The sequence below is a fragment of the Theropithecus gelada genome, chromosome 3 (genome assembly GCF_003255815.1).
Source record: "Theropithecus gelada isolate Dixy chromosome 3, Tgel_1.0, whole genome shotgun sequence".
NCBI classification, from domain to species: domain Eukaryota; kingdom Metazoa; phylum Chordata; class Mammalia; order Primates; family Cercopithecidae; genus Theropithecus; species Theropithecus gelada.
In genome coordinates, this window is record NC_037670.1 from 1,519,974 (window position 1) to 1,540,294 (window position 20,321).

A 20,321-nucleotide genomic window follows, 5' to 3' on the forward strand; every position below is an offset into this window, starting at 1 on the left:
ATGATTATTTTTAATCAGAAATCTAGTGACTGGCCTCCCTCTTTGGGGTAAATCACTCCCTCAACACAGGACATTTAAGACATATGGCAACTTAGTTGATTTTAGAATTGGATAACGTTCTCAAATAATTTTACATTTTTTAAAATAGGGAAATTCAAATATAGGGTTACTGGTTTTCCTTATTTTACAGATGGGGTCGAAAATTTGGTCTTTTTGATTCCATTTTTGGAAAGGATGGTGTATTAAACCAGCCAAACAGTGTCTTAGGACTTATATTTTATATACTACAGTTATTACTTGGTATTTATCAATACAAAAATAAGGTTGTTATATTCCGTTTAGTACTTTGTGTCTTTGCCTTGAAGTGTCTTGATGTTAAATAAAAGCATGTGGTATAGAGCCACTAGCGTGTACAACATTTTTGTGTTGTGAAAACTTGATTCACTAAAATTTTTTTATATTAATGTTGAATTTATGTCACTTGCTGTTTAATCATGGAGAGCTGTATCTCATGATGTCCAGAAAAACCAGTCCCATTCCAGAAATTATCACTCCCATGTTCCCTGTAAATGTGTTTCCTTATTTTGTAGACTGTGTAGCCTTGAAAAATATCACATATTGAGGGGACATTAACAAGAAACCATATTCATAATCCCATGACCTTTACATATCCACTATTTCTACAGTCTTCTGCTTTTAAAAATAATTTTGGGGCTGGGCACGGTGGCTCATGCCTGTAATCCCAGCACTTTCGGAGGCCAAGGTGGGCAGATTACTTGAGGTTGGGAGTTCGAGACCAGCCTGGCCAACATGGTGAAAGTCTGTATCTACTAAAAATACAAAATTAGCCGGGCGTGGTGGCAAGTGCCTGTTATCCCAGCTACTCGGGAGGCCGAGGCCAGAGAATCCCTTGAACCCGGGAGACAGAGGTTTTAGTGAGCTGAGATCGCACCATTGCACTCCAGCCTGGACAACAAGAGCAAAACTCCATCTCAAAAAAAAAAATAATAATAATAATTTGGGGCCAGGTGCGGTGGCTCACGCCTGTAATCCTAGTACTTTGGGAGGCTGAGAAGGGCAGATCACTTGAGTCCGGGAGTTCAAGACAAGCCTGAGCAACATGGCAAGACTCCGTCTCTACAGAAAATACAAAAAGTAGCTGGGTGTGGTGGCACACACCTGTAGTCCCAGCTACTTGAAAGGCTGAGGTGAGAGAATCACTTGAGCCCAAGAGATGGAGGCTGCAGGGAGCCAAGATCACACCACTGCACTCCAGCCTGGGAGACAGACCAAGACCTGTCTCAAAAACTAATAATAATTTAATGTGAACTGTGTTTCAACATAGTGTTATTTATCCAGTTACTGTTAACATCTAGGTTTCACACCTTTGACTTTTTTTTGAGACAGAGTCTCGCTCTGTCGCCCAGGCTGGAGTGCAGTGGCACGATTTTAGCTCACACTGCAAGCTCTGCCTCCCGGGTTCACACCATTCTTCTGCCTCAGCCCCCCTAGTAGCTGGGACTACAGGCACCCGCCAACATGCCCGGCTAATTTTTTGTATTTTTAGTAGAGACGGGGTCTCACTGTGTTAGCCAGGATGGTCTTGATCTCCTAACCTCGTGATCCACGCACCTCGGCCTCCCAAAGTGCTGGGGTTACAGGCGTGAGCCACCGCGCCCGGCCCACACCTTTTACTTCTAAATAATGCTGCAGTGATCAACTTTGTTTAAAGACCTTCTGCTGTTTCCTTCTTTGAATTATCTCCACAAAATAAATTTCCAGGCATAGGATCAAAAAACACAGATTTTTCTATTTTAATTGGTGTTACCAAGTTGCTTTTCTCTCAGTTCTTTGGTTTCCCTGAAATTCCAGCAGTCTTCATTTTTTTTTTTTTTTTTTTTTTTTTTGAGACTGAGTCTGGCTCTGTCGCCCAGGCTGGAGTGCAGTGGCCGGATCTCAGCTCACTGCAAGCTCCGCCTCCCGGGTTCACGCCATTCTCCTGCCTCAGCCTCCGGAGTAGCTGGGACCACAGGCGCCCGCCACCTCGCCCGGCTAGTTTTTTTTTTTTTTGTATTTTTTAGTAGAGACGGGGTTTCACCGTGTTAGCCAGGATGGTCTCGATCTCCTGACCTTGTGATCCGCCCGTCTCAGCCTCCCAAAGTGCTGGGATTACAGGCTTGAGCCACCGCGCCCGGCGCAGTCTTCATTTTTAAAAAGTGTTTTGTAAAGTTTGTTTTTTTTTTATTGTAATGATAACCTGGAAAAATTGCTAATAGCTACACATTAGTACCTATTACATTAAATTTTAGTCTTTTTAATTTCCTTTTATTGCCCATTTAGTTATTGGGATCCCGACAGTAGTATGTTTTTATATGTGTTACAAACATTTAGCGCATTCTTTATCCTTTTTGTTAGTGTTATGAATTTGTATTGTATTAAATTTTTAGAGTTAAATCCATCCATTGTTGTCTTTGCATTTTATTTTTCTCCTTTTTTAAAGATCTTGTTGCATACCAATGTCTTTGTATTTTAATTATTAATATTCCATTATCTGTCAGCTCTTCTAATTTGGTTAATTAAAAATACATGTAACTCTTCTGTCTATCTGAAATTGATTTGTTATAAGGCAAATTGTAAATCTAAATCATTGTCAGTTGTTCTGTCGAGTTTCCCCAGTTCCATATCTGTTTATCTTGCAGAAGTACAAAGATGTGTGGACAAGGATATTCATAGCAGTACAGTGTGAAATAGCAAAAAAAAAAAAAAAAAAGTAGCTTAGAAATAGGTAACGGTTGAATAAATTAGAAAATACTATGAAATGGCCAGGTGCGGTGGCTCACGCCTGTAATCCCAGCACTTTGGGAGGCTCAGGTGGGCGGATCACAAGGTCAGGAGATCTAGACCATCCTGGCTAACACGGTGAAACCTCATCTCTACTAAAAAATAAAAATTAGCCAGGTGTGGTAGCAGGTGCCTGTAATCCCAGCTACTCGAGAGGTTGAGGCAGAAGAATGGCGTGAACCCAGGAGGCAGAGCTTGCAGTGAGTCAAGATCATGCCACCGCACTCCAGCCTGGGCAACAGAGGGAGGGTCTGTCGCAAAAAAAAAAAAAGAAAGAAAGAAAGAAAAGCCTTTGATTAGATTAACTTTTGAAGATAGAGGTGCTATAGTCAAATTTCTGTTTATGCCATTAATTTAATGCCATGCTGTATACATATTTTAAATCATATGTACCATATGTGTTTTTTTATTTGCATTTTTTTGACTTGCATTTAGATGCTTCACATGTTTTTTAATGTTGGTGTCTTTACAGGAGGCACATTTGAACTAACCCAACAGTTTCCAGAGCATGGCATCTGTACTCACTTCTAAGCTGTTTGAGATACAGCATTTTTAATTTAATTTTTTCATAGGTAATCCATTCACATGGTTCAAAAGTTTTAAAAACAGACCAGGCTCAAGGGCTCACACCTATAATCCCAGCATTTTGGGAGGCAAAGACGGGCGGATCAAGAGGTCAGTAGTTCGACACCATCCTGGCCAACATGGTGAAACCCTGTCTTTACTAAAAATACAAAAACCAGTCGGGGGTGGTGGCGCACACCTGTAATCCCAGCTACTTGGGAGGCTGAGGCAGGAGAATTGCTTGAACCCGGGAAGCAGAGGTTGCAGTGAGCTGACATTGTGCCATTGCACTCTAGCCTGGGCAACAGAGGGAGACTCTATCTGGAAAAAAATATGTATATAAAACATTACACAAAGAAAATCTGTCTCTTTAATTGACTTCTTCAAACCTGCTCCCATCTGTTATTTTGTTCCTGTTTCTGTTATCCTTACCCATGAGTCATTGGGTAGGAGGGTAGTTTAACATGCTCTGTCTTCTCTGTCCTTGAAAATAAATGCACATATTCTCCATACTGTTGGCCACAGGAAATTAAAAACAATACATGTGAAGATAGAGTCCAGAATTCAGGTGCCTTTTTTTCCTTTTCTTTTTCTTTTTTTTTTCTTTTTTTTTTGAGACAGAGTCTTACTCTGTCACCCAGGCTGGAGTGCAGTGGCGCAATCTTGGCTCACTGCAACCTCTGCCTCCTGGGTTCAAGTAATTCTCATGCCTCAGCCTGCCTTGTAACTGGGGTTACAAGTATACAATACCATGCCCAACTAATGGTTCCTTTTTCTTTTTTTTTTTTTTTTTTCTTGGTATTTTTTAGTAAAGACGCCATTTCACCATGTTAGCCAGGCTAGTCTCAAACTCCTGACATCTTATCTACCTGCCTCGGCCTCTCAAAGTGCTAGGATTACAGGCATGAGCCACCGCGCCTGGCTTTAGGTGCCTTTTTGTACTGAGAGCCTGGGTTTAGCACACATGTCCACCATTTTTCTTGATCGAGTTTGGCCCACATACAGCCAACGAGCTAACTGTGGTTTCCCTTATCCACCAGGGTGAGCCCTTCCTGGAATGTTTAGCAAGAGTTTTTCTCTCCTCAGCAACTTGTTGGTGTAGTCACCTCTCATTGTGGATTTTTAATCAATCTGATCTAAACATGGAAAAGCAAATTTTACTTTCCACAGATGGGGAGGCTGTAATGAAAACCAGAGAAGGTTCTCACCAAATGTGTGCAGCTCGGTTTAGGAAAAGGCTGCGGTCCTCATGTCCCTTTATTCATTTGGTGTCTTGGGGCTGTTGATGTTACAAGTCAGCTTCATTGCGTAATGTGATTGTGAGACTGCATATTTGTTTGGGTGCATATTTTCAACTAGGTTAGTTTATGAAATTAGTAATATTTCACCTGAAAGATTGAGAAATCAAAAACATTGCAGCTATAAAACTGGCATTTGGCCGGGCATGGTGGCCCACACCTGTAATCCCAGCACTTTGGGAGGCTGAGGCGGGTGGATCACCTGAGGTTAGGAGTTGGAGACCTACCTGGCCAACATGGTGAAAGCCCGTCTCTACTAAAAATACAAAAATTAGCCAGGCATGGTGGCACCTGCCTGTAATCCTGGCTACTCCGGAGGCTGAGGCAGGAGAATTGCTTAAACTCAAGAGGTGAAGGTTGCATGAGCCGAGATTGTGCCACTCTACTCCACCCTGGGCGATACAGTGAGACTCTGTCTCAAAAAAAGAAAAAAAAAAAAAAAGCCAAAAAACTGGCATTTTGCTAGAGTCAACCTGTATAATTTTAACGAAACAAACCAGTATTTCTGTTCTCAATTTTCAGAGTTTGGCAGGAAGATCAGTATTCAAACACCGCAGCAAGTCACACAGTGTTAGTCCTTGTCACTCAGAAAGCCTCTCTCCAGCGCCAAGGCCTGATTGAGCCCGCGTCTCTTCTCTTACAGGCATGACAGCAAGCACCGTGGTGTCTTTGATCCTCATGACGTCCTCCATCATGTCGGTCGTGGGGTCCCTGTACCTGGCCTACATTCTGTACTTTGTGCTGAAGGAGTTCTGCATCATCTGCGTCGTCACGTACGTGCTGAACTTCCTTCTTCTCAGTATCAACTACAAACGACTAGTTTACTTGAACGTGACCTGGAAGTGGCAGCTGCAGCCCAAGCAGGACTGACGCCTGACGGACTCTGCCCTGACAGTCTCAAGCCCCTTTTCCATTCAGTTTATTTTGCAGCAGGTTTTTATTATTATTATTATTCACAACAGACACTTTCCCTAAGAATCTCAAACTGATTTTTAAAAATCCTGTAAATTAGAAGGGGCCCTCGCTAATTTCTGTGTCAATCTTCATTTTAAATATGGATACAAAAAGGATACGCCGAGCCAATCAAAGACAAGCTTTAACTTTACTTTGAAGATGTTTCTGAAATGATAAAATGTAGCCCTAGCCCCCTGCCCTCAATTGTAAAGTCAGCAACCATTGCTAGTAATTCTTTAATGTGTATAAATTCAATTTCAGGTATAACAAATGTGATCATAACATGAAAATATTCTAGAATAGATAGTGTATTAAATATTGCCATGTTTACAATATGTAGTATGTTTTTAGCCAATGGATTTAAACATGTAGATTCAACTAGAATCCGTTTATGTGATATTTGTAAATAAAGATAGAAATATTAGATCCATTTCTGCAGAACTTACTGTACAGTTTAGTTGGAGTGTAGCACTGAAGAACTGTCAGTTCAGCATTGACTGAGGAGATAGTGAAAATAGCCTCTACACAGCATCTTGTGGAAAGTACTGGCCGCTGTTGTTGCAGCAAATAATAGGGTGAAAAAAATAATAATAGGGTGGTTGGTTCCCTTTCATCTCCCTCTTCTGAAAGGAAGAAATTGAATTGGAACGTTCAAGTCCAGATTGTGTCCAGTCATAAAACTGGACCAATTATTAACCTTACAGAATGAGTCATGTGGCCAGACCTTCAAGTTCAAGGCCTTCAGGACACTAAGGATTCGAAAATAGTTTTTTTTTTTTTTCTTTGAGACGGAGTCTCGCTGTCACCCAGGCTGGAGCCCAGTGGTGCCATCTTGGCTCACTGCAAGCTCCGCCTCCTGGGTTCACGCCACTCTCCTGCCTCAGCCTCCCAAGTAGTTGCAACTACACGTGCCCACCACCGCGCCCGGCTATTTTTTTGTATTTTTAGTAGAGATGGGGTTTCACCAGGGTATCAATCTCCTGACCTCGTGATCTGCCTGCCTTGGCCTGCTGGGATTACAGGTGTGAGCCACCACACCCGACCAAAAATGGGTATTTTTTCTTTGGAGAAAAGCTGGAAATATAAGCCTGGCATTATTAGGTAAAGTTTCTTCCACCAGTTGAATTTTCATGCAGATATTTTTCCTTAACGTTGGTGCCAGTCAACCAAACAGTATTATGATGGAAAAGACCAGTCTAAGCCCCGTCGCTCCAGCGTGGGAGCCAGTGTTCTTGCTCATTGTTTCTTTCTGCACTAACCACTCGGATGTCTAATTTAGTTGTTTTGCAGTCAAATACTGGATTTGTAACCTTCAGGGCTGACATGCTGCGCAGTTTGCTTCATCGGGAGAATAGGAACAGGTAGACACATCTCAAGGCTAAATCTGGTCGTGTCGCCACTGCTCTCATAATGACACACATGCTGTAAGAAGAATTTTGGAAGGGGATTCAAGTAAACCCAAATGAAATTGTGACAGGACGTTTGTATGGTTAACATCTGATATCAGAATGTTAAAAGTGCCTTCTGTCTTAAATCTCAAACCAAATATTTTGTGTGTTGACCTTGGGCAGAAGTGTCCTGCCCTCCTGTCTTCACCGTCAGGTAGAAAACCCGCACTCTGCAGAAGGGTCCTGTGTGATCATTTCACTCCTCTGGTTGGGAAGCAGCAGTAATGTTTTTGCTTCCAATCTGATTAATCATTTTATGTTAAAAACAGTCAATGAGACCAGTACCTCTTGAGTGCTTTATTTGCCTTCTCTTTGAAGGGAGGGGACAGGCTCTGCTCTGTAAACTCAAATGTGTAGGGTCAGCAACAATTCTGTAGCTTCCAACTGACTCAGAATTGATGCAACGTAGGTCTTCTGGCCCGAGGCAGGTATCAAGCCTGAATTGTAATGAACTTTTCACCAGTTTCAACCAGTTTCTTAAAAGATAGCTTAACTCAAGATTTCATTAAGACTTGTGTTTTCCCATGAATGTGAATCTTTCAATGGCTGTTGGAGTATGGATGTACTGTTCTTGTATTCTGAAGTAGTTAAAGAACTCTAGAAAGCACTGATTGGCCGTCTGGTGCCTATGGAGAAAGAAGTCCTCACGTTTGAGGGCTGTACAGCGAGGCCGTCTTATAGCAGCGCGTCCAGCTCTACCAAGGCAGTCCTCTGGTTCTTTTCTCTAAGCTACAGTGGAAATGGCCTAATGGTTAAAACTGTGGTACACATAACACCGGTTGTGCTAAACAAGTTCCTCGTGTCCCAGGATCCAATGGTTTTTCATCCTATTTTGTATCAATCAGCAGAGTATAGTTAAAGCTTGTCTTGATGTTGCATTCTTGCAAATGTCTTCAACTCTTACCTGAGAAAACATGGGAAAATGGTCAGCCAGACCCTTTCAGTTTTTCCTTTGCTTTTCTAAGGCTCGGGGAAACCACTGTTTCAGTTGTATAAATTTTTTTTTGCCACATTCTTATGGCCCAGTTGAATTAATACCCTTTTATCTCACTGAGAGAGGAACACGTACTGCCTGTCATAACAGCATTGTAATGCCAGTGTCTCAGTAAGTAACAGAACCCTGGTGGTATTAATTGGGTGTTTTTTGCCCTGGAGAATTCAGATTCCCTTCTATACCTTCTATTCTGCCCAGAAGAGGGGGGAATCACCAGTGTTATAAAATTAGATTGTTTTGCCCTATTTACTGAATATTTGAACACTGCAGCATTACTAGCCACCAGTGTTAAAGGACAGATGAGGGGAAACTTTTGTTTTTAGCAGTAACTCCATGCTTCATCTTTTTAAAGTAATTTGTTCCAAATGAAGCCATTTATTGACTTGATGCTCACAAATATCATTTGAAGAAATAAGATGAATTGGGGTTAGATGATAAATTCTAGGGAATCTGGGTGATTTGGAGGATTTCATTTGGTTTTGCATTACAGCTAGTTGCTCTCAGTAAAAGTAAATTTCTGGTGAAACAACTCAGGGTTAACTGGCTGTGTGCCCAGAATCACTGTTCCTTTATACATGTGTCCTCTCCTTAAATTCATTATTTTCAAATGATGTTCAAAGCATTGACTATTTTCATTCAAAGAGACTACATTCAAAGAGGACCAAGACTACAGTGAAATTAAAACTATTTGCTGGCCGGGCATGGTGGCTCATACCTATAATCCCAGCACTTTGGGAGGCCGAGGCAGGTGGATCACCTGAAGTCAGAAGTTCGAGACCAACCTGATCAACACAGTGGAACCCTGTCTCTACTAAAAATACAAAAATTAGCTGGGCATGGTGGCAGGCATCTGTAATGCCAGCTACTCCGGAGGCTGAGGCAGGAGAATTGCTTGAACCCCGTAGGTGGAGGTTGCAGTGAGTTCCCAATTGCGCCATTGCACTCCAGCCTGGGCAACAAGTGAAACACTGTTTCAAAACAACAACAACAACAAACTATTTGTTGACTTTTGTTTTTCATTTAGTTTTTGAAAAGACTATTGGCAAAAGTACAGCGTTATCTTCAGCAATTTCTTCATAACTTAGATTGGTACCAAGAGTGACAGGAGATCTTGTCTTGAAAATCAATATTAGACAGATGCCAACAAGGAGACCCTCTGTGACTTCTGGTAACCTATTTGGGGAGACGACCTAATGACCTATTATACAGTGTCTGTCTTCATGTCTTTTCCTCCAACACACAAGCATTGGTGAAACATTTCAGACACCTCAGGCAGCACTTACGGTTTCTAATTGTGACAACTACCCCTCCATCAAACAAAAAAGGCAAGGGTGGGAGCCCCAGCTACTTGGCTAAACATTTTTTTACTACAAATTCACCTAGAAAAGGTGAAATGTTTTGTTATAAGACTGTATTAGGCATGACCTAAGTATTAGGTGTATGATCTGTCTAGAACGTTCCATGAGAAAGATTTCTTACTAGTGCTTTAAGCTCCAGAGTAAACATTCATTTAAAATGGAGTTCAGTGGGCAGGTTTCCCCTTTAATCTAGATAGAAATACTCTTTATCAGAGATTTAAGGCGCCGTTTTGCTAACTGGTAAATAAAACCAAATGTAAATATGTAAGAATGTTTATTTGTTGCACATAACTTTTTTGGTATAAAATAAATGTAGAAGTTACCTGTGGAAGTTGTGCTCCCATTATTCTTAAACTGCAGGGTTGCATTCCAAAAAAAGCTGAAACGAGGTCTTTTTAGACTCGGTAGGAGCCTTATATTCTTGAAGTCAATACTGTAACCTCATTTCTAAGGTATACAGGGTTGATTCTTTTTCTCTTAAATCATACGTAACTTGCAGAAGATTCAGAGTCCTCAGACCTCTAGATCTTGGAATTCCTGTGGGTTTATGATGTATGTGATTGTCAAGAATTAATGACAAAATGTGTCACTGCCTACTGTTCTGTGAACACTCAGAATGTATTAATGAGCTGTTTTTCCATAGTTTTACTTTAGCTTACCTTGAATACTCCACGTATAATCCTCTAAAAAGGTAGCATCGGCAAGAAAGATGAATCTGTTGGAAATACAGCTGAGATATCCTTCAAGGACTAGAACAAGCGTGCTCTGTGCTGGAACTTAAGACCTGTGGAAAGGGACACTGCCCCCACCAGGCGCAATGGCTCATGCCTGTAATCCCAGCACTTGGGGAGGGTGAGGCAAGCGGATCACCTGAGGTCAGGAGTTCCAGACCAGCCTGACCAACATGGCAAAACCCCGTCTCTACTAAAAATGTAAAAAAAAAAATTAGCTGGGCGTGATGGCAGGTGCCTGTAGTTCCAACTACTTGGGAGGCTGAGGAAGGAGAATTGCTTGAACCCCGGAGGTGGAGGTTGTAGTGAGCCAAGATTGCACCACTGCACTCCAGCCTGGGTGATGGAGCAAGACTGTCTCAAGAAAACAAAACAAAACAAAAAAGACTCTATCGGTTTATTGTATTCCAACTGACTGGACACCAAAAGGAACATTTTTTCAAAGCATATACTTCAAATCAGAACTGATGCACCATTCTTGCCTTACTGGAGCCCGTGAAGAGAGGGAGGAGAGATTCCTTAAGGAAAGACTGTGCTCTGGGAGGGGGTAGGTGGCGTCATTTCGGGGTGTAAAGCCATGGAATGCTGATTTGTAGGCAGAGTTGTTTAAGGAGGTCTTGTCACACTCAGTGGCATCCGTTATGATAAAGCCAATGGGCGTTTACACTCATCTGCCCATTTCTGTCAAGACCCCATGGCTGAGGTCAGAACGATGTCTGGGGAGAACCAGTTACCTCTAACCTTCCAGTTCAGACACTGCCAGCTTAACTATGTGGAAACTGGCTCACAGACCCTGCTAGGTGCTGCAGCCTGACAGCGTTTCTATGAATTTGTTGGTACATGTGGGACTTAGGTCATCTGAGGAGTCGAACAGCAGCTGTGAAAGTCTTCTACTCACTCCCTGTTGAGGCTGGCCCAGTTTGCTACACAAACACGGCGGCCCTAGGACCATGGGGCTATTTCTGCAGATGCCCTCTGGAACCAGCTGCTCTGAACACGGTGGGGGTGTTGGAGCAGCAGTTTCTCCAAAGTCCACACATAGTTAAGGCTCTGAAAACAGCGCGACGCACAGAAATGATTTCAGATGCTTTTCAGTAGCCACTTTCATGCCAACTCTTTATTTCCATACTAGAAAATCTTTTATTTCCACCTTGTGTTCCCTGCTAGCACAGATGACCATAAAACCCAGGCCAGAAACGTTCTAGTCTGCCGTGAACAGTCCGAGAGGCACTGTTCTGCTGCTGTGGAAGTCGCCCTGACTCGGGGAGGAAGGGACACACAGGTGGTGTCGGTCTTGCTCAAGTAAATGGGCTGCTTTCCAAACACTGTGACTTGGCTATTGAGTAGGGATACCTGGTTTCATTGGCAATCTTCCAGTATCTCTCTCGCAAAAGGTACGCTGCACCTTTTGGTTGTCTCTGCCTAGTGAAGACCCCCTTTTTATTCCCCAGCACTCTCAGCGGTGCTAAAACAAACAAACAAACAAAAAAAAAGGACACAAAGCGATTCAGATGACTTCTGATGGGTCAAGTTACAACCACACTGGACCACAGTGAACACCAGAGGCGGATCCTGGGATTCAAGGCAAGAGAATGTAAGGGTCAGAACTGGCAGAATTGTAAAGTTAGATAAAAATAAAGATCCACTTGATGATGACCAAAATATCTGTCCTCGCAGGGGGCTATAGTGACTGCAGGACTCACTGATGCTGGGGTAAAGACAGCCAGGGAATGATGTAACCCAGAATAAAAAAGGAGGTTTTAAAAAAAACCTTAATGAGCAACTGCTTTATTTGTAAACGTAATTTGATATTCGCTTTACATTACTTTTCCACCTCTATCCGCTGGTACAGTCTTAAGGCTGAACTACACTATAAGTAAAAATACGTCTTTGGGCCAGTTGCAGTGGTTCACACCTGTCATCCCAGCACTTTGGGAAGCCGAGGTGGGTGGACTGCTTGAGCCCAGGAGTTCAAGACCAGCCTGGGTAACACATCAAGACCCCGTCTCTACAAAAAATACAAAAATTAGCAAGCCTGGTGGCACACATCTGTGTTCCCAGCCACTTGGGAGGCTGAGGTGGGAGGACTGCTTGAGCCCCAGAGGTCGAAGCTGCAGTGAGCTGTGTTTACACCACTGCATTTCAGCCTGGGTGACAGAGCGAGACCCTGTCATGAATGAATGAATGAATGAATGAATAGTGAAATTAAACTAAACCAGGCTGGTTTAGTTTCAAAAATAAATAAATAAAATAATAAATAAATAAATAAATAATTCAGAGCTGGGGTTGGGCACGGTGGCTTATGCCTGTAATCTCAGCAGGAGTTCAAGACCAGCCTGACCAACATGGTGAAACCTCATCCCTACTAAAAATACAAAATTCGATAGGTGTGGTGGCGCACGCCTGTAATCCCAGCTATTTGAGAGGCTGAGGCAGGAGAACTGCTTGAACCTGGGAGGCGGAGGCAGTACTGAGCCAAGATCATACCACTGAACTCCAACCTGGGTGACAAGAGTGAAACTCTGTCTCAAAGATAAAAGAATTCAGAGTTGGTTACCTTTTCAAAGAGGATGAGCAAGCGAGCATATCCACAAGCCATTGCCCCCTACTTGACTAGTTTGCAGAAGTGGCATTCTGTAAGCACGATAAATTTAAGGGAGAAAACAGAACAGCACAGTCCACTGTGGGTGGCTATTCCCTGTGTGTCAATGGGAGTTCCAGGAGCTGTGACAAACGAGTGTGAGCTGGCTGGAGAGGGTACGAGGGGCTGGGTGGGGTTCAGCAATCCACATGAAAAAAAAAAAAAAAACAACCACAAGACAAAGCAACATAACTTTGTTGAGGAGGGCAAAAAAATGAGATGGATAAAAAAATGAGAAAAGGCCAGGCATGGTGGCTCACGCCTGTAATCCCAGGATTTTGGGAGGCTGAAGCAGGCAGATCACTTGAGGTGAGGAGTTTGAAACCAGCCTGGCCAACATGGTGAAACCCCGCCTCTACAAAAATACAAAATTAGCTGGGCACAGTGGTGGGCGCCTGTAATCCCAGCTACTTGGGAGACTGAGGCAAAAGAACTGCTTGAGCCCAGGAGGTGAAGGTTGCAGTGAGCTGAGATCATGCCATTGCACTCCAGCCTGGGTGACAGAGTGAGACTCCATCTCAAAAAAAGCAAAACAAAAGGACAAAGTGAGTGATTAAACATGGCTCTAAGATCTCACCCATGCCCTGAGTAGGTATTATTTAGCGCATGCTGTGTTAGATATTGCAGAGTACATGGGAAGCAACAATAAATAGGACTCCTTCTCTCTCCTGATCCCACAGTCTGATCAAAGATCAAGCCAAAGAAATAATGACAGTGCCAGGTGAGAACGCTGGCAGAGCCAAGTTCCGGCTGCAACTGACTAAAACTAAAAAATTAAAACACACCAAATTATCTTGTTTGGTCGTCTCTCAGAAATGGGTGAATTCCTTTTTGAGATTAAGACTTATTGTTTCCCAGATTTGACCTATTATCTTAGTAAACAAAACAGGGACTAAAAGAGGCAGGAGTTAATACACAGGAATACAAGGTAAAATCCCTCTGCCCTGAAAGCACTTAACCCAGCTGGAGAAAGAAGGCAAATACATGCAAATTTTCACAACAAAAGATCTGAGTGACAGTTAGATATAGTGATCATCTGCCTCAAAGAAAGACACAGCTCATTGCTGAAAGGGGGGCTGAATTGTGTGGACGCTGAAAGACTACAGAACTTCGAGGAGATCAAACAACTGCAATGACCACCCCCGTGCAGGTGACAACTTCTGTATTTCTCTCTCAATTTGACTCTGGGGCTGCAGATCCATCTTTCCAATCAGCTCAGTAAGTATTTATTGCATTAAAGACCTTCCGGAGTGAAAACATGAAGAAGCCACGACTCCTGCAGCCATGTGTTGGGGGAAGCAGAACAACTACCCACTCTCCCTGAGCCTCAGTTTCCTCGTCTGTGAAATAGGAACGATAACAGTACTTACTATCTTATGAGAGGATGAAGAGGGATGATCTTCCCAGAGGCCACCGCTACCATTTATTGCTTGTTTTCCATGTGGAAGTACATTGAATCCTCAGATTTCACTGACACTGAGATAGTAATTAACTTGTCCACAGTTGAAAAGCTAGTAAATGGCAGAAAAGCTCCTGTTCTTGGCCATCTGCTTCTAGTGTACATGTGATAACGGATGGAAAGCGTCATAATGCAATCTGTCCCACAACAATTTCTCCATAAATGGCAGTCATTGTTAGGGCAGCTCTAGTCAAGTTCTACTTCTTGTAATCCCCCAAACATTTACTATAGACTCAAGAAGGGAGACTCCACAGAGATGACGCTTGCTCTCGACCCTGATGACTTTTCAACTCAAAAGGGGATGTGAGGGGCCGGGCACGGTGGCTCATGCCTGTAATCCCAGCACTTTGGGAGGCCGAGGCGGGTGGATCATGTGGTTAGGAGATCGAGACCATCCTGGCTAACACGGTGAAACTCTGTCTCAACTAAAAATACAAAAAATTAGCCGGGCATCGTGGCGGGCGCCTGTAGTCCCAGCTACTCGGGAGGCTGAGGCAGGAGAATGGCATGAACCTGGGAGGTGGAGCTTGCAGTGAGCCAAGATCTCGCCACTGCACTCCAGCCTGGGAGACGGCGAGACTCCATCTCAAAAAAAAAAAAGGGGATGGGAGGGACAGGGACAGATAGCCAGGGCAGGAACAACACAAGGACATAGGAAAGAAACCTCCCAGAGTTTTAGGAAACAGCTAGAAAGGGGTGGGACACGGGGTGAAAGAATCATCTGGGAAAAGATCAAAAAGGCTCTGACTTATCAAGATGCTGGGTGTGATTTGGTCAATACAGGAGAGCAACCAAGGAAGAGGGGCATGCTCTGGCTGGTGCTGGCAGCGATTCTGGAAGACCCACAGAAAATGGAGGCAGACAGTGAGAAACACACTGTAACACCCCTGGGTGAGCGAGAATGCAAGAATGAGGTTATAAAGTTGGCCAGCAGCAACAGGCATGCCAGTAAGCGTCTAAAGATGTGAAATTCTTCCTGTCACCCTCAGGTAAAGTTAACAGGACCTGCGTAGATTGTGTGCGGGGAGGAGGAGTGAAGGAACAGATAGAGTCAAGGTTAGGGTGTTTACAAAAAAATATATTATTTCAAATGAAATTTGAGTTTGTAGTACCTTTATAACTCTGAAGAGGTTTCTGTCAAAAAGTGTGTCTAGTTTGAGGTCTAATTTGGTCTAGAACTAAAAGAAAAAAACTAGCACTAGCTTTATTTGCAAGGAGTTACATGAAACCATGGAGTGGATATTATGCTCCAGAGACCAACTGTGGACCGAGTGAACCAGGACAGAACGCCATAAAGCGCCTCCATTTAAGGGGCCAGAAGCCAGACGCGGTGGCTCACATCTGTAATCCCAACACTTTGGGAGGCTAAAGTAGGAGGATCAGTTGAGGCTACGAGTTCAAAAAAAGCCTGGACTACAAACTGAGACTCTGTCTCTACAAAAAATAAAAATAAAACAATTAGTCAAGCATGGTGGCACACACCTGTAGTCCTCCCAGCCACTCGGGAGGCTGAGGCAGGATTGCTCGAGCCCAGGAGTCTGAGGCTGCAGTGAGCTATGATCACACCACTGCACTCCAGCCTGGGCAACAGAGAGAGAAAAATAGGTTGACAGTGTCAATGTAGAAGTCACTGGATTTGCTAACCAAGAAGTCATTGGTGGCCTGTGCAGTGGAATGACAGTGGAAAGTTCAGCAGAATGACAACTGGTCTCAGGCGACTGAGGAATGATTGTGGAGCAAACAGCCTCTTGATAACACAGAAGTAAAAAAGCAACTGCTGCCTGAGGAGGGAGGGTCCGGAGGGAGACTGGAGAATGGCCACCGGCTGGGAAGACAAACACGTGGAGAGGCTGAAACTCCAGGAGGGAAACGGAAAGACCCTCAGAAACTGCTGCCCAAACCTCCAGCAAGACCGAGACAGTTCCATCGTGACCACAGTGAGGGGAAAACAGCAGTCAGTCAGAAATGACTGGAAGGGAGATGAGTTCATTCCGGGTAGTTTTCTCAGTTCCCATCTGAGAGGTCTCCACGTGAAGAGGGAGAAGAGGGATTGCAAGGACTAAAAGCTGCAGGGGATCTGTAACGAGACGACCAGAAGTAAGATCAGCAACGACATTCACAACCGCTCCCTGAAAAACCCCAACTCAAGGTCGAACCACCAAGCAAGTTCCCTGTCCTACATCCAAGGAGCTGAGCACTGCTGTGGTCACAGCAGGCCCCCACACACTGCACACTCCAGTCTGGGGTATTGGGGCAGTTAAGAGGGTCAGGCTACAAACATTCCCCACTGGCTTCAGAACCAAGCCTTTTTTTTTCTTTTCTTTTTTGTTGAAACAGAGTCTTGCTCTGTCGCCCAGGCTGGAATGCAGTGGTGTGATCTTGGCTCACTACAACCTCCGCCTCCCAGGTTCAAGGGATTCTCCTGCCTCAGCCTCCTGAGTAGCTGTGATTAGAGAAGCACACCACCACGCCCAGCTAATTTTTTTTTTTTTTTTCCAGTAGAGACAGGGTTTCACCATGTTGGTCAGGATAGTCTCTATCCCCTGACCTTGTGATCTGCCACCATGGCCTCCCAAAGTGTTGGGATTATAGGCATGAGCCACTGCGCCTGGCCTAACCAAGCCTCTTTCATTGTGTCTACTTTCTCCCCTTGCTTCTCAACTCCCCACACCCTAGCTCTTGCCCAACTGATCACCAAAACTGTTCTTGCTTCAAGGGCCTGGTGTCCTCCACACATAGTGGCTGCTCCTCGGTCCCACTCCATCCTGTTGGTGACATGTGACACTGTTGATCATTCCCTCCTTGAAACTGCCTGCCCTCAGGGCTTCCATGACACCTTCTTTCTCAATTCTTTTCTGATCCTTCCAATTCTCCCTTCTTCATCTCCTTCTGGATTTTCTCTTCTCCCACAAGGCTCTGGCACGCTGATGGTGCTGACTTTCATCCTCTGACCCTCCTACTGACGTCTTCACCCAGGCCTCACAATCTCAGCTACCACTACAGGCTGTAACCAAGAAGTCCGTGCTTTCTGGAGACAGAGAGAAGAGAAGGACCAGAGAGTAGCAGACCAGAGGCGGGGACGGGCAGTGGGGTAGGAGAGGTGGGGGGAAGTTTGCATGGTTAATGGGTATGAAAAAATAGAAAGAATGAATAAGATCTAGTATTTGATAGCCCAACAGGGTGACTATGGTCAACAATAATTTAATTATACATTTAAAAACCACTACAAGAGTATAAATGGATGTTTATCAGAAAAGGATAAATGCTTGAGGTGATGGCTATCCCATTTACCCTACTGTGATTATTGCACGTTGTATGCCTATTGAAATATCCCATATACCGGCTGGGCGCAGCGGCTCACACCTGTAATCCCAGCACTTTGGGAGGCTGAGGCGGGAGACTCACGAGGTCAGGAGTTCAAGACCAGCCTGGCCAACATAGTGAAAACCCATCTCTACTAAAAATACAAAAAATTAGCTGGGCGCGGTGGCCAGCACCTGTAATCCTAGCTATTCGGGAGGCTGAGGCAGGAGAGTCGTTTGAACTTGGAAAGCAGAGGTTGCAGTGAGCCAAGATCATGCCACTGCATCCAGCCTGGGTGAGAGTGAGAATCCGTCTCAAAAAAAAAAAAAGAAAAAAAAAAAGATACTCCTCCCCTCCTCACCATTTCTACAGCCCACTCCAACCTCTTGGTTAGAGGACAATGACCTTCATTTTCAGTGGGCTGCCACCTTTTCAATCTGTCTACACTCATACAAATAAAGTCTCTTTTACAAGATAGAAACATGGTCATCTCATTATCCTGCTTGTAATCCTCCCACTGTCCTCACAGGTTGTGGTCTGAACTTGAATTTCCTTAGTTCAGCCCCCAGAACCCTCTGAAATCTGGTCATTGTCAGTCTCTACAGTTTTGTATGGCCCTACTTTGCACTCACATCCCAACTGACCCCAACTGCAAACACCTTACAGAAAAGCACGAGGCTTCTTCCTGATCTCAGGCCTTACTTGGCACATGGTGTTTGCTGACACTTCGGTGTCTCTCCACCGTGCCCCTACCATAGCACTTCCGCTATGTTCATCTTTTTGTCCCCAACAACCGAGACAAAGCTACCATGAGATAAACGTAATCTGAAGCATATGTAAGAGAAAGAGCTAGGGAAGCCCCGACTTGCAGAAGTTCATGGGAGAGAAGGGGAAAACTCTGGGGAGATACGGGGCAGGACTCCATGCTCTGAAAGCAGCCAGGGTACCAGGACTCCAGACACTAGGGAACCCGACAACTCATCCATCGACTCTGAGCTTTGCTGGTACCAGAGGAACACATTCCAAATATGGTGTCCACTCCCAAGAATAATCTGTGCCCAGAAGAGTCCCTTTTAGGGATGCAAAGTTATTTACTACCCTACCTAAGCTGGGTCTTGAAGGCAAGTCCTCTTGCTCCATTCCTGGCAGACCTAATCTCAACCCTAAGACAGAGTGTATATCTTAGGGAGGAGATGTCAGCATGAGAGCTGGGGCTACAAGCCAGGCTGCAGTTCTTTGAGAAACAGATGCCTGAAGAGAAAACTAAAATTATTAAAGAGTCAAATGCTTCAGAGGAAGTAACATGCTGTAGAAAAAAATGACACAGAGGCGGGCGTGGGGGCTCACGCCTGTAATCCCAGCACTTAGGGAGGCCAAGGCGGGTGGATTTCCTGAGGTCAGGAGTTCAGGACTAGCCTGGCCAACATGGTGAAACCTCGTCTCTACTAAAAAATACAAAAATTAGCCAGGCATGGTGGCAGGCGCCTGTAATCCCAGCTACTCAGGAGGCTGAGACAGGAAAATCGGTTGAACCTGGGAGGCAGAGGTTGCAGTGAGCTGATATCATACCATTGCACTCCAGCCTAGGTGATAAGAGTGAAACTCCGTCTCAAAAAAAAAGAAAGAAAGAAAGAAAAAATGACACAGAACATCGTATCACAGTGACTTGCAGTTGAGTCCCAACACTGCTGAATAAGGTTATAAAGTCAACCAAAACATGATTCTTACCCTACCCACAAGATCTCTGGTAGTGGAGGTATTTAAGCAAGTTAATAGAGCCCCAGCTTGCACTAATAGAATCAGACTCATTAAGGGCTGTTATCTTGAATCTCCTCTCCCTGAGAGAATAGCAGAGAAAAATTCTGTTGAGGATATTCAAACACCAGGATTAAAGATGCTTCAGCAGTTCCTGTTGTAAGTGTAATGTCTTAAACTGCAACAGCTAGCACACGATGGTCCAGGTCTTCATGGCTTTGGTCAAGCAGCCCCCTGGGTCATGGGACACTGAGGCTGTTTGAATTGCAAGGGCTGCAAGTTCCTAGAGGAGGAGCCAGGCCCAGCCGCAGTGAAGAAGCCTGCCGCTCCCTCTACTGGCTGTTGGACACCACCACCTGTAGCGTTTGCTCTTGCCAGAGTCACAGAACTAAGCAATTAATGAAACGGTTGAGGTTAAAAGGTTTAGAAAGCCTTTTAAAAAGATTTTTTAAAATCCTCAATTTTAGGATCACTAGTGGAAAAAAGGGAGTTAAAATTAATTGATTTTAGTTAATTAATCCTTTAATATTAAAATCTGTTTTAAATTTATATAGATTATGGACAATCATGAATCGGCTTGCAAGACAATGCCTATTTGTAGGTTTTTTTTGAACAGTATTTGTCCATATTTATAGTGGAAAAGATGTTTGGCCTAGGAAGCAATACATCAGCCCACACAAAGGGCTGAAAAGAGGCCTTAAAAATCAACTGTTAGCACTGCTGCTACAGGAGAAGATTGAGAAAGCCCACAAAAGCCTTTCTATCCCCACAGATTACAATGAAAAATTTCCAGACAGCTGGGTGCGGTGACTCAAGCCTGTAATCCCAGTACTTTGGGAGGCTGAGGCGGAGGATAATCTGAGGTCACGAGTTTGAGATCAGCCTGGTCAACATGGCAAAACCCCATCTCTACTAAAAATACAAAAATTAGCCGGGTGTGGTGGCATGTGCCTGTAATCCCAGCTACTCAGGAGG

General features: G+C 44.1%; 1 protein-coding gene across 1 annotated transcript; it reads left to right on the plus strand.

Moving 5' to 3' along the window:
* On the plus strand, positions 1-5,931 carry LOC112620583 (vitamin K epoxide reductase complex subunit 1-like protein 1). The gene is made up of 3 exons (XM_025379292.1): positions 1-47; positions 191-300; positions 5,347-5,931. The coding sequence occupies exons 1-3, from the start codon at positions 1-3 to the stop codon at positions 5,571-5,573; spliced, it is 384 nt and encodes a 127-aa protein (XP_025235077.1). The 3' UTR covers positions 5,574-5,931.
* The last annotated feature ends 14,390 nt before the right edge of the window (positions 5,932-20,321 follow it).